The sequence below is a fragment of the Eriocheir sinensis genome, chromosome 70 (assembly GCF_024679095.1).
Source record: "Eriocheir sinensis breed Jianghai 21 chromosome 70, ASM2467909v1, whole genome shotgun sequence".
Taxonomy (NCBI): domain Eukaryota; kingdom Metazoa; phylum Arthropoda; class Malacostraca; order Decapoda; family Varunidae; genus Eriocheir; species Eriocheir sinensis.
In genome coordinates, this window is record NC_066578.1 from 1999944 (window position 1) to 2013533 (window position 13590).

The window sequence follows — 13590 nt, forward strand, 5'->3', positions numbered from 1 at the left end:
GAGGTAAAGCATAAGAAGGAGGAGGAGGAGGAAGAGGAGAAGCGAAAAGAGAAATATAAAGGCGAATAAAAGAGAGAAAAAGGAAGGAATAAGGAAAAAAAGGGGGAAAGGAGGAAAATGAGGAAGAGGAGAAATATCGGGAAAAGAAAAAGATAGGAAAGGAAACAACAACAACAACAACAACAAGGACACCAATGGCAGGACAGAATAAGGCGAATTGAGGAAAACGGAAGAAAACGGAAAATGTAGAAGAAAACGGAAAATGCAAAAGAAAACGGAAAATGTAGAAAAAATGAAGAAGCGGAAAATGTAGAAAAGGAGGAAAAAACGAAAAGAAATAAAGATCAACTCCTCTACAACCACCACTACCACCACCACCATCATCACCACCACCACCACCAACAACACAAACACAAACACAACCACCACCACCAACAACAACAACACCACCACCACCACCATCACCACCACCACCATCACCACCACCACCACCACCATCACCACCACCAACAAGAACAACAATGACCAGAAGAACGCCAGACGCCACGAGCCATGCAGCCAACCTAGCGTGCTCAGAAATCCTAAAACACAGCGCCGGGAAATGCATTATGGATGAGAATGCGACTCACGTATTAACGCGGTTGTAAACTTACACCTCCCGAACACACACACACACACACACACACACACACACACACACACACGCGAGCCTCCACTCAATACTCATGACTTGCCAACATACACACCTCATTGATCCAGCACACACACACACACACACACACACACACACACACACACACGCACACACATTCCACCAAGCCACAGCCACGAAGCACGGGTTATATTGTGGTGAAAATAAAATATATAACTCTCTCTCTCTCTATGTATTTCAAGTCCATATTTGTATTTTGTTAGGTTGTCGAGATGACGCAGTTACCATTCTCTCTATCTCTCTCTCTCTCTCTCTCTCAATATCTTTCACTTCACTATTTTTATTTTGTTAGGTTTGTCGAGATGACGCATTTATCTCTCTCTCTCTCTCTCTCTCTCTCTCTCTCTCTCTCTCTCTCTCTCTCTCTCTCTATGTATTTCATGTCCCTATTTGTATTTTGTTAGATTTGTCGAGATGACGCAGTTACCATTCTCTCTCTCTCTCTCTCTCTCTCTCTCTCTCTCTCTCTCTCTCTCTCTCTCGTCAATCATGGGGGACACGCTCATTCCCCGGAACGCCTGCTGGCCGGTCATGCCTCGGGGCGCGGAATGATTGCAGGGAAAAGAAAAACACTGCCCGGCCTACAGTACCACCGCGCACTCCCTGACTCTCGACACTTTATTCAATACGTTATACTAAGAGGGTTTTGTGGTGTGGTTTTCGTATCTCGGTATTCTGGGATGCTTTCGGCCTATAGTATCAACACGCACTCCTTTACTCTCGATACTTTATTCAATACGTTATACTAAGAGAGTTTTGCGGTGTGGTTTTCGTATCTCAGTATTCTCAAACGTTTTCGAATTATAGTATCAACACGCACTCCCTGACTCTCGACACTTTATTCAATACGTTATACTAAGAGGGTTTTGTGGTGTGGTTTTCGTATCTCAGTATTCTCAAACGTTTTCGGCCTTCAGTATCAACACGCACTCCCTGACTCTCGACACTTTATTCAATACGTTATACTAAGAGAGTTTTGTGGTGTGGTTTTCGTATCTCAGTATTCTCAAACGTTTTCGACCTATAGTGTCACCACGCACACCCTGACTCTCGACACTTTATGCAATACTTTAGTTGAAGAGAGTTTTGCAGATCTGCTTTCGAACGTCGGTATTCTTAGACGCTCCCGCCTCTCACATCAACTATGTCCGAAGCCGTTTTTTATATTCATGGTGCAGAAGCCTTGTCAGTCTACCACCAGGGTCTTAAAACTACCCTTGGAGATGCCCACAACAACTACGAAAGCCTTATCAAATGTGTGTGTGTGTGTGTGTGTGTGTGTGTGTGTGTGTGTGTAAGGATGGACATAATTTGAATTCGCATAAGGGTTCTGTCCACATTCATGGTACATAAGCCTTGTCAAACTATCACCAGGATCATGAAACTACCCCTGGAAATGCCTACAACTTCAACGAAAGACTTGTCAAACTATCACCAGGATCATGAAACTACCCCTGGAAATACCCACAACTACGAAAGCCTTGCAACAGGGTCATTAAACTACCCATGGAAATGCCCACAACTCCTACGAAAGACTTGCCAAACTATCACCAGGGTCATTAAACTACCCATGGAAATGCCCACAACTCCTACGAAAGCATTGTCAAACCATCACCAGGGTCATTAAACTACCCATGGAAATGCCCACAACTCCTCCGAAAGCATTGTCAAACCATCACCAGGGTCATTAAACTACCCATGGAAATGCCCACAACTCCTCCGAAAGCATTGTCAAACCATCACCAGGGTCATTAAACTACCTATGGAAATACCCACAACTCCTCCGAAAGACTTGTCAAACTATCACCAAGGTCATGAAACTACCCATGGAAATGCCCACAACTCCTACGAAAGCATTGTCAAACCATCACCAGGGTCATTAAACTACCTATGGAAATGCCCACAACTCCTACGAAAGACTTGTCAAACTATCACCAAGGTCATGAAACTACCCATGGAAATGCCCACAACTCCTACGAAAGCATTGTCAAACTATCACCAGGGTCATTAAACTACCCATGGAAATACCCACAACTCCTACGAAAGACTTGCCAAACTATCACCAGGGTCATGAAACTACCCATGGAAATGCCCACAACTCCTACGAAAGACTTGTCAAACTATCACCAAGGTCATGAAACTACCCATGGAAATGCCCACAACTCCTACGAAAGCATTGTCAAACTATCACCAGGGTCATTAAACTACCCATGGAAATGCCAACAACTCCTACGAAAGACTTGTCAAACTATCACCAGGGTCATTAAACTACCCATGGAAATGCCCACAACTCCTACGAAAGCATTGTCAAACCATCACCAGGGTCATTAAACTACCCATGGAAATGCCCACAACTCCTCCGAAAGCATTGTCAAACCATCACCAGGGTCATTAAACTACCCATGGAAATGCCCACAACTCCTCCGAAAGCATTGTCAAACCATCACCAGGGTCATTAAACTACCCATGGAAATACCCACAACTCCTCCGAAAGCATTGTCAAACCATCACCAGGTCATTAAACTACCCATGGAAATGCCCACAACTCCTCCGAAAGCATTGTCAAACCATCACCAGGGTCATTAAACTACCCATGGAAATACCCACAACTACGAAAGCCTTGCCAAACGAGCACCAGGGTCATTAAACTACCCCTGGAAATGCCCACAACTCCGAAAGCCTTGCCAAACGTGTATGCTTGGGGGTCGAAAAGCTAAATATATATATATATATATATATATATATATATATATATATATATATATATATATATATATATATATATATATATATATATATATATATATATATATATATATATATATATATATATATATATATATATATATATATATATATATATATATATATATATATATATATATATATATATATATATATATATATATATATATATATATAACCGTAGGGTGGCGGTCCTGCTGACTCGAGGTGCTTACAAAGTGTCGCAGTAAAGCGTGCCAATAGCCTCTCAACGTACCAGCACACAGGTTCTCACATTGGGCTTAATTGCTATCCCCGTGTGGCTAGTGTGTGGTGGGGAGAGCGTACGTGTTCCTCTGTAAATAGTTTATTCTCGCGCGTGTGTTCTCTATCGATTACGTGATGAGGTGGTGTGCGTAATAAGAATAGGAATAATAATATTGGCAGAATAAAAATAGCAATACTACTACCATAACAACAAGGATAAGAATGAGAAAACGAAGAACAAGAAGAGCAAGAACAGGAACAAGAATAAAAGCAAAAAACACGAAGAAAAGAAGTAGAGAAAAAGAAAACCACAAAAAACAAGAGCGAAAAAAGAAAGAATAAGAAGATAAAACAAAGGATAAAGAAAGGAAAAGCAGAAAAAAAAAGAACAGAAGCAAATAAGTAGAAAAAGAAACAAGAATAAGATAAAGAAAATACGAAGAGTAAGAGGCATATGAATAACAAGGAGATGACAAGACGAAGAAGACGAAGGAAAACACAAAAACAAAGAAAAGAAAACAAAGTAGAAAAAACAACAACACAAGCGAAAAAAAAACAATACCCGAACAATACCAAGAACAAAGAAAGACCTAAGGAAGAAGAAGGGAAGAGAGAAGGAAAGAAAACTACCAAGCGCCCACCAAGTTACTGCCACAATACAACACAGGCATACACTCCCTCCCTTACCTTCAGGAGTATTTCAGATATCTCTCCCTTCTTCAGCGTCACCTTGCTGGCCGACACTTGCTCCTGGGATCGGATGAGAGCGGCGCTGATGGTGAGCGGCTCCGATGTCCTCAAGGCCTCCACCACGATCCTGTAGACTGCGCCAGGCACCACACGCCGAGCGGCTACCACCACCCATCTCCTGAAGGCGTGGAGATGAAGGAGGTGAGAGGAGGGTGTTGGTGGTGGTGGTGATAGTGGTTGTCGGGTGTTAAGGGGTGTTGAGGGGATGGGAGGTTGGGGAATGTACAGGGGGAATGGAAGGGATGGGTAAAGGGAATGGGGGATGTGTAGGGGGAATGGGTGGTGATATGTGGGAGGTAGGTGTGTGTGGGGATAGGTGATTGTGTGTGGGGGGAGGGGGGGATAGGTGATTGTGTGTGTGGGGGGAGGGGGGGATAGGTGATTGTGTGTGGGGGGGGGAGGGGGGGATAGGTGATTGGGGGGGGGAATAGGTGAGTGTGTGTGTGTGTGTGTGTGTGTGTGTGTGTGTGTGTGTGTGTGTGTGTGTGTGTGTGTTTGTGTGTTTATACTCAACACAATAGCAGATAACAACACACACACACACACACACACACACACACACACACACACACACACACACCCTACATACACGCACAAGTCCCCCGTACCACCCCCCCACACACTCACCACCCACACTCCCTCCCTCCCCCCCCCAATCACACACACAAAATAACTTCCGGAGGACTCCCTTGCACAAAACCGGGAACATTGTACTGGAGGCTTGTCCGGGGCTAGCACTGAATGACAGGCCGGTGGGAGTAACCATTGACCGTCAGGAAATTGATATGTTCTTTTGGAAAATTATGAGGAGAAGCAGTTGCAGTAGTAGTAGTAGTAGTAGTAGTAGTAGTATAGAAAATGTATATGTTCTTTTGGAAAATTATGAGAAGCAGTTGCAGTAGTAGTAGTAGTAGTAGTAGTAGTAGTAGTAGTAGTAGTAGTAGTAGTATAGAAAATGTATATGTTCTTTTGGAAAATTATGAGGAGAAGCAGTTGCAGTAGTAGTAGTAGTAGTAGTAGTAGTAGTAGTAGTAGTAGTAGTAGTAGTAGTAGTGGTATCATTAGTTAGTTTCAGAAGCAGACAGACTTAGTAGTAGTAGTAGTAGTAGTAGTAGTAGTAGTATCATTAGTTAGTTTCAGAAGCAGACAGACTTAGTAGTAGTAGTAGTAGTAGTAGTAGTAGTAGTAGTAGTAGTAGTAGTAGTAGTAGTAGTAGTAGTAGTAGTAGTAGTAGTAGTAGTAGTAGTAGTAGAAGTAGTGTCATTAGTTTGTTTCAGAGGCAGAGAGACTGTTAGGCATTCGCAATTAAGGTATCTATACTTCTTAGGATGGTCGAGGAATACAAATTACTATAACGGTTGTATAGACGGTGGTAAAGGTTGTTCTGGCAATGGTAATAAAAAAACGTTACCTTGCACGTTTTTACCTACTTTTTCTTACCTCAATATACATTTTTTTATATTTGTCCATCTTACTCGTCTTTGCCCCCAACCCCCCTCACACACACACACACACACACACACACACACACACACACACTCACATATACACTGCCCCGTCCCCACCCCCCCACCCCCACCCCACCCCACCCCATACACACACACAGGTAAATGAACCGCTCAGAACGCATTCCCTCTCTGTCTCCGGAGCGTAGAGGTAAGATAAGTAGTCCAGGATGCTGCCCTCCAGGACCGCCGACCGTAATGACTTAACAGGAATCTCACGCCGTGGAAAAATCGGACTGATTCCCTCTACGGACCAAAGGGTGAAGTGAAAATAACAGCTGATTTATACATCTTCCCAAGTAGGACAGTTATAAGCTTGTCAACTTTATATCTGTGACGAAGAGACAATTTTAGCAGCTTTATGTTAGCCCCCAAAATGAAGGAGTTAGAATGCCTTGCTACGAATCCGGCTTGGGTTTGAATTCCGGCCCAGTGTGTCGGCGCGCAGGAAGTAACCCAGCTGTTCATCCTCCCTTTCGGGCTGGTTGATAAATGGGTACCCGGGGACCTGGAGAAACCCGGGGAAGATATACTTGGCAATCCGGATGTCACACTGGCCCCGTGCAGCGAGGTACCAATGGGTTATCACATGGCACAGGATCAAGAGCCATTGCGACGGAGATGAGCACTGAGGCCACGCACAGCTGTTTCTTTTTAAACAAAGGACACGGCTCAAGGGCAATAAAAAGGGTGAGAAATATTAAGCCCGCTACTCGCCGCTCCCATAATAGATAACAGTAAAGAATTGCCAAAAGAAAGGTCAATTTCGGATGGAGAGGTGTCTTGATACACTCTTCTTGAAAGAGGTCAAGTCATAGGCAGGAGGAAATACAGACGAAGGAAGGCTGTTCCAGAGTTTACCAGTGTAAGGGATGAAAGAATGGAGATGCTGGTTAACTCTTGCATAAGAGGTTTGGACAGTATAGGGATGAGCATGAGTAGAAAGTCGTTTCAGCGGGGCCTCGGGAGGGGGGAGGCATGCAGTTAGCAAGCTCAGGAGAGCATGGAAATATCTAAAGAAGATAGAAAGAGATGCAACATGGCGGCGGAATTTAAGAGGTAGAAGACTATCAGTAAGAGGAGGAGAGCTGATGAGACGAAGAGCCTTAGACTCCACTCTGTACAGAAGAGCCGTGTGGGTGGAGCCCTCCACACGTGAGATGCATGCTCCATACGAGGGCGGACAAGGCCCTTGTATATGGATAGCAACTGTGTGGGGGAGAAGAACTGGTGGAGACGATACAGAACGCCCAATCTCGAGGAAGCTGACTAAATGAAAGAGTAGATGTGAAGTTTCCAGTTGAGATTTTGAGCTAAGGATAGACCGAGGATATTTAGTGTTGAAGAAGGTGATAGCTGAGTGTTGTCGAAGAATAGGGGATAGGTGTTTGGAAGATTGTGTCGAGTTGATAGGTGGAGAAATTTGTTTTTTGAGGCATTGAAGGACACAAGGTTCCTTCTGCCCCAATCGGAAATGATAGCAAGGTCTGAGGTTAGGCGTTCTGCAGCCTCCAGTCTGAAGTCATGCAATTCCTGTTGAGAGGGTCTTCTGTTGAAATAAGTTGAATAATGCAAAGTGGAGTCATAAGCGTATGAGTGGACAGGACAGTTTGTTATGGAAAGAAGATCATTGATGAATAACAGGAAAAGAGTGGGTGATAGGACAGAGCCCTGTTGAACACCACTGTTGATAGGTTTAGGGGAAGAACAGTGACCGTCTACCACCGCAGAGATAGAACGGCCGGAAAGGAAACTGGAGGTAAAGGAAGAGAGAAGAATGGAGACACAACCCACTACTGTTTGTTGAGTGTTAAGTGACTGGATCCTCCTTGCAACTCGAGCTCCAATATTTCGCGATTCGTTCATCCTCTTTAACCATGTACGAACATTCTCCTAAATTCCCAGCACGACACCTTTACTAATGGCCTTGTTATGGTCCTCTATATGTTTCAGGGAACTCACATGTAATGATAGTGATGGATAAATAAAATAGATAGATATAGATAGATAGAGATAGATAGACAGATAAATATAGATAGATATAGATAGGTAGATAAAGATAGATATATAGAGATAGATAGAGATAGATAGATAGATAAATATAGATAGATAAAGATAGGTAGATAAAGATAGATAGATAAAGATAGATAGATATAGATAGATATAGATAGATAGATAGATAAATATAGATAGATATAGATAGGTAAATAAAGATAGATAGATAGAGATAGATAGATAGATAAATATAGATAGATATAGATAGGTAGATAAAGATAGATAGATATAGATAGATAGAGATAGATAGATAGATAAATATAGATAGATATAGATAGGTAGATAAAGATAGATAGAGATAGATAGATAGATAAATATAGATAGATATAGATAGGTTGATAAAGATAGATAGATATAGATAGATAGATAGATAGATAGATAGATAAATATAGACAGATATAGATAGGTAGATAGATAGAGATAGATAGAGATAGATAGATAGATATATAGAGATAGATATAGATAGGTAGATAAAGATAGATAGATATAGATAGATAGATAGATAGATAAATATAGATAGATAAATATAGATAGATATAGATAGGTAGATAAAGATAGATAGATAGAGATAGAAAGAGATAGATATATAGATAAATATAGATAGGTAAATAAAGATAGATAGATATAGATAGATAGATAGATAGATAAATATAGATAGATAAATATAGATAGATATAGATAGGTAGATAAAGATAGATAGATAGAGATAGAAAGAGATAGATATATAGATAAATATAGATAGGTAAATAAAGATAGATAGATATAGATCGATAGATAGATAAATATAGATAGATATAGATAGGTAAATAAAGATAGATAGATAGAGATAGATAGATAGATAAATATAGATAGATATAGATAGGTAGATAAAGATAGATAGATAGAGATAGATAGATAAATAAAATGAGTAAACGAGTAAATTTTTCTTGAACCACTTCGTCTGTACCTAGCAATTTATATCTTTAAGTCTTGGTGTGGTGTTCGTGTGGAAAGGGAAGGATTAGATTGCACAAGTGTCTGATAATGATACGCTCTTAAGTAATAGCCTAGCATCTCAAATCATTCCTTATTATTTTTCTCATTTTTTCCTGCTTCTACATTAGTTTACCATTAGTTTTGCTTTTTTATTTTATTTTCTTTTTTTATTTATTCATTTTATTAGTCCCCATAAACTGCACCATGATCTAATCTTACTAAACAACTCGATTCGATAATTTTTCCTTTAAGAATTATCTGATAATGACGGTATACAAACTGTTATTAACGAAAGCAAGTGAGATTTTTCGTGGTGTATCGATTCTAAAGCAGGTTCTATTTATCTATCTATCTATATCTATCCATTTTATTTATCTATTTATTTAGTTTACTCCTATCCGATTCCTCGAGTGCAAAACAAAAGCACATCGTTAACTATCTAACTATCACAACGTTAACTATCGTACACACACACATCGATATCATCACTTTTACCTGTCATTATTATCAAGACAAGACAATACATTTACTTTCTACCCCTTGATATGTTTATGTTAGTTTGTTGTTGTGGATTTTAACTCGGTAGCTGCGGGGATTAGGTTTCTTAAAGGCCCCTCTAAGCGAATTAAATAAAAAAAATCATCGCTCTCGCAAACCACTTCATAATAAATATATCAACGCATTTGTGATCAGTTTATGTATCGTCTATTTTTGGTGAAGTTATATCATGGCAAAAATGTGGCCCGTCGCTGGTACACGGTAAAGCCACAAATTTGGCTCCTCGCTGCTACCGGGTTAAGATCATTGGTACCCTTCCCCTCTGTACCTACATTTACATAATCTTATATATTCTCTCGTCTTCTTTCTCCTCTCTCATCGCTTCTCTATTTCTTGATTTTCCTATGTTTGTTTAATTTATACGATTTTTTTTTCAACTCTTTTTCTCCTGTTATCATATTGTTCAGTATTTTTTTTTACTTATTTGAAGATTGCATTTTTTGTTTCTATTTTAATTCGTATAATGGTCAATAGTTTCTTAGTTATATGTTAAGTTATTTTTCTGCTTTTTTTTTTACTTATATGTTGTTGTGTGTTTTAAGATCATTGCTACCCTTCCTCTCTATCCCTATACATTTTCATAATCTTCTATTTTCTCTCTTCTTCCTCTTCTCTCATCGTTTTCCCTTTAATCCTCTCTATCTCTCTCATTGCTTCTACATCTACATCTTTACTCCTTTGTTTTCTTATGTTTGCTTGATGTGTATTTTCAGATAATTGCTAACCTTCCCCTCTGTCCCTATATTTTCATAATCTTCTATATTCTCTCTTCTTCCTCTTCTCTCATCGCTTTCACTAAAATCCTCTCTATCTCTCTCATTGCGTCTACATCTTCTACTTCTTTACCTCTTGATTTTCTTATGTTTGCTTGTTGTGTATTTTAAGATCATTGCTACCCTTCCCCTCCATCCTCCATTTCCATAACCTTCTGTATTCTCTCGTCATCAACCTCCTCTCTTTTCGTTTCTTTACTTCTTGTTTTCGTATGCTACCCTTCCTCTCTCTCCCTCCAGTTCCATACTCCTCTACATTCTCTCGTCCTCTATCTCCATTTCTCTCATCGCTTCCACTTTCATCCTCTCTATCTCGGCGTCTCAGGTGTTTGGGGGAAGCTGAACATGTGGGTTATGATGTCCGCAGTGCCCCGTCTTTACCAGTCAGTCTCATAATAATAAACAGTAATAAAAGAACTTATTGACTCCCCGCTCCAGTAACTCCTGACAGATCTCACCACACCAGTGCAGTCAAGTGTTTTAAAAGGGCACCGGAACACGCCCTCTTCTTCCCTCTCTCAGTAAAAAGCATGGACCCGCAGAGCACCTTTCACCGCATTGTTAGTGTTTGTGACGAGAAAGTCTGATAACCAAGCTAACGACCTGATATTGTTGCTTATTTTGTCTTGTGTGGTAGAAAACGCATCAGTAAAAGCTATCCTAAGATCCAGACATTTTACAGCGTAGTTAGTATTTGTGACGAGAAAGTCTGATAACCAAGCTAACGACCTGATATTGTTGCTTATTTTGTCTTGTGTGGTAGAAAACGCATCGGTAAAAGCTATCCTAAGATCCAGACATTTCACAGCACCTTTAGAATTTGTGTCATGTCTGATAACCAAGCTAACGACCTGATATTATTGCTTGTTTTGTCTTGTGTAGTAGAAAACGCATCTGTAAAAGCTATCCTAAGATCCAGACATTTTACAGCGTAGTTAGTATTTGTGACGAGAAAGTCTGATCAACAAGCTAACGACCTGATATTGTTGCTTATTTTGTCTTGTGTGGTAGAAAACGCATCTGTAAAAGCTATCCTAAGATCCAGACATTTACAGCGTAGTTAGTATTTGTGACGAGAAAGTCTGATAACCAAGCTAACGACCTGATATTGTTGCTTATTTTGTCTTGTGTGGTAGAAAACGCATCTGTAAAAGCTATCCTAAGATCCAGACATTTTACAGCGTAGTTAGTATTTGTGACGAGAAAGTCTGATCAACAAGCTTGTTTTGTCTTGTGTGATAGAAAGCGCATCGGTAAAAGCTATCCTAAGATCCAGACATTTTACAGCGTAGTTAGTATTTGTGACGAGAAAGTCTGATAACCAAGCTAACGACCTGATATTGTTGCTTGTTTTGTCTTGTGTGGTAGAAAACGCATCTGTAAAAGCTATCCTAAGATCCAGACATTTCACAGCACCTTAAGTATTTGTGTCAATTCTGATAACCAAGCTAATGACGTGATAATATTGCTTGTTTTGTCTTGTGTGGTAGAAAACGCATCGGTAAAAGCTATCCTATGATTAAACTCGGTATCCTCAGCCGCTTCTACCCTCACACCAACTATATCCAAGGGCCAAAAAAGAGGTCAGTCGGGTTTTAATGAGTGTTTGTTTAGGGTCATGGTACAGAAGAACAGCCATACTACCACCAAGGTCATAAAACTACCCTTGGAAATTACCGAGACTCCTATGAAAGTCTTGTCAAATATATGAGTTTGGGCGCCTAAGTGTTTAAGAATATGACCCTCAGACCCTTCACAGCATCCTTAGTGTTTGTCGAGAAAGTCCGCAAAACAAGTGAGCGATAGTGTTGTTTGTTTTCTCTTATGATAGAAAAGACAACGGTAAAAGCTATCCAAAGACTCAGACCTTTCACAGCATCCTTAGTGTTTGTCGAGAAAGTCCGCAAAACAAGTGAGCGATAGTGTTGTTTGTTTTCTCTTATGATAGAAAAGACAACGGCAAAAGCTATCCTAAGACTCAGACCTTTCACAGCATCTTTAGTGTTTGTCGAGGAAGTCCGCAAAACAAATGAGCGATAGTGTTGTTTGTTTTTTGTTATGATAGAAAAGACAACGGCAAAAGCTATCCAAAGACTCAGACCCTTCACAGCATCTTTAGTGTTTGTCGAGAAAGTCCGCAAAACAAATGAGCGATAGTGTTGTTTGTTTTCTCTTATGATTGAAAAGACAACGGTAAAAGCTATCCTAAGACTCAGACCCTTCACAGCATCTTTAGTGTTTGTCGAGAAAGTCCGCAAAACAAGTGAGCGATAGTGTTGTTTGTTTTCTCTTATGATAGAAAAGACAACGGTAAAAGCTATCCTAAGACTCAGACCTTTCACAGCATCTTAAGTATCTGTGTCAAGTGAGTCCGGTAAACAAGGTAAAGACTTAATAATGTTTTGTTTTCTCCCTTGCGTCTTGGGGCCGCTTTCACAGCTGCTTTGTTTTGATCGTTACCAATGGCGGCGATCGACGCTATAGTTTTCCACGTGAAACTGGCCTATTGGGTAGTGGCGGCTGCAGAGGAGGCGAGAGGTGTTGAGAGTGTGTGGGAAGGTGCGGGGCTAGGCTAACCCCGCAGCTGCCATTACCCCATCGGCCGGTTTTACGAGGAAATACTATAGCGATGATAACAGACATTGGTAACGATCCAAACAAACAAAACGACTGTGAAAACGGCCCTTAGTAATGCATCAGTAATATTCTAATGTCCATATTCTTAAACATTTCGGCACACACACACACACACACACACTCCCTCACACGCACATCTGATAAGGCTTTCGTAGAGGTTGTGTTAGTATTTCCATGGGTAAGTTTATGAGCCTAGTGATAGTCTAAGGGCTTTCGTAGAGGTTGTGTTAGTATTTCCATGGGTAAGTTTATGAGCCTAGTGATAGTCTAAGGGCCTTCGTAGAGGTTGTGTTAGTATTTCCATGGGTAAGTTTATGAGGCTAGTGATAGTCTAAGGGCTTTCGTAGAGGTTGTGTTAGTATTTCCATGGGTAAGTTTATGAGGCTAGTGATAGTCTAAGGGCTTTCGTAGAGGCTGTGTTAGTATTTCCATGGGTAAGTTTATGAGGCTAGTGATAGTCTAAGGGCTTTCGTAGAGGTTGTGCTAGTATTTCCATGGGTAAGTTTATGAGCCTAGTGATAGTCTAAGGGCTTTCATAGAGGTTGTGTTAGTATTTCCATGGGTAAGTTTATGAGCCTAGTGATAGTCTAAGGGCCTTCGTAGAGGTTGTGTTAGTATTTCCATGGGTAAGTTT

General features: G+C 40.5%; 1 protein-coding gene across 1 annotated transcript in view; it reads right to left on the reverse strand.

Moving 5' to 3' along the window:
* The window catches only part of LOC126988709 (CD109 antigen-like), a gene marked incomplete at its 3' end in the record, with an annotated part of 123160 nt that overhangs the window by 12723 nt on the left and 96847 nt on the right, over nucleotides 1–13590 (reverse strand). Inside the window, 1 exon segment of the mRNA XM_050847066.1 lies at nucleotides 4391–4571. Within this exon segment, the coding sequence (XP_050703023.1) occupies nucleotides 4391–4571 (181 nt within the window).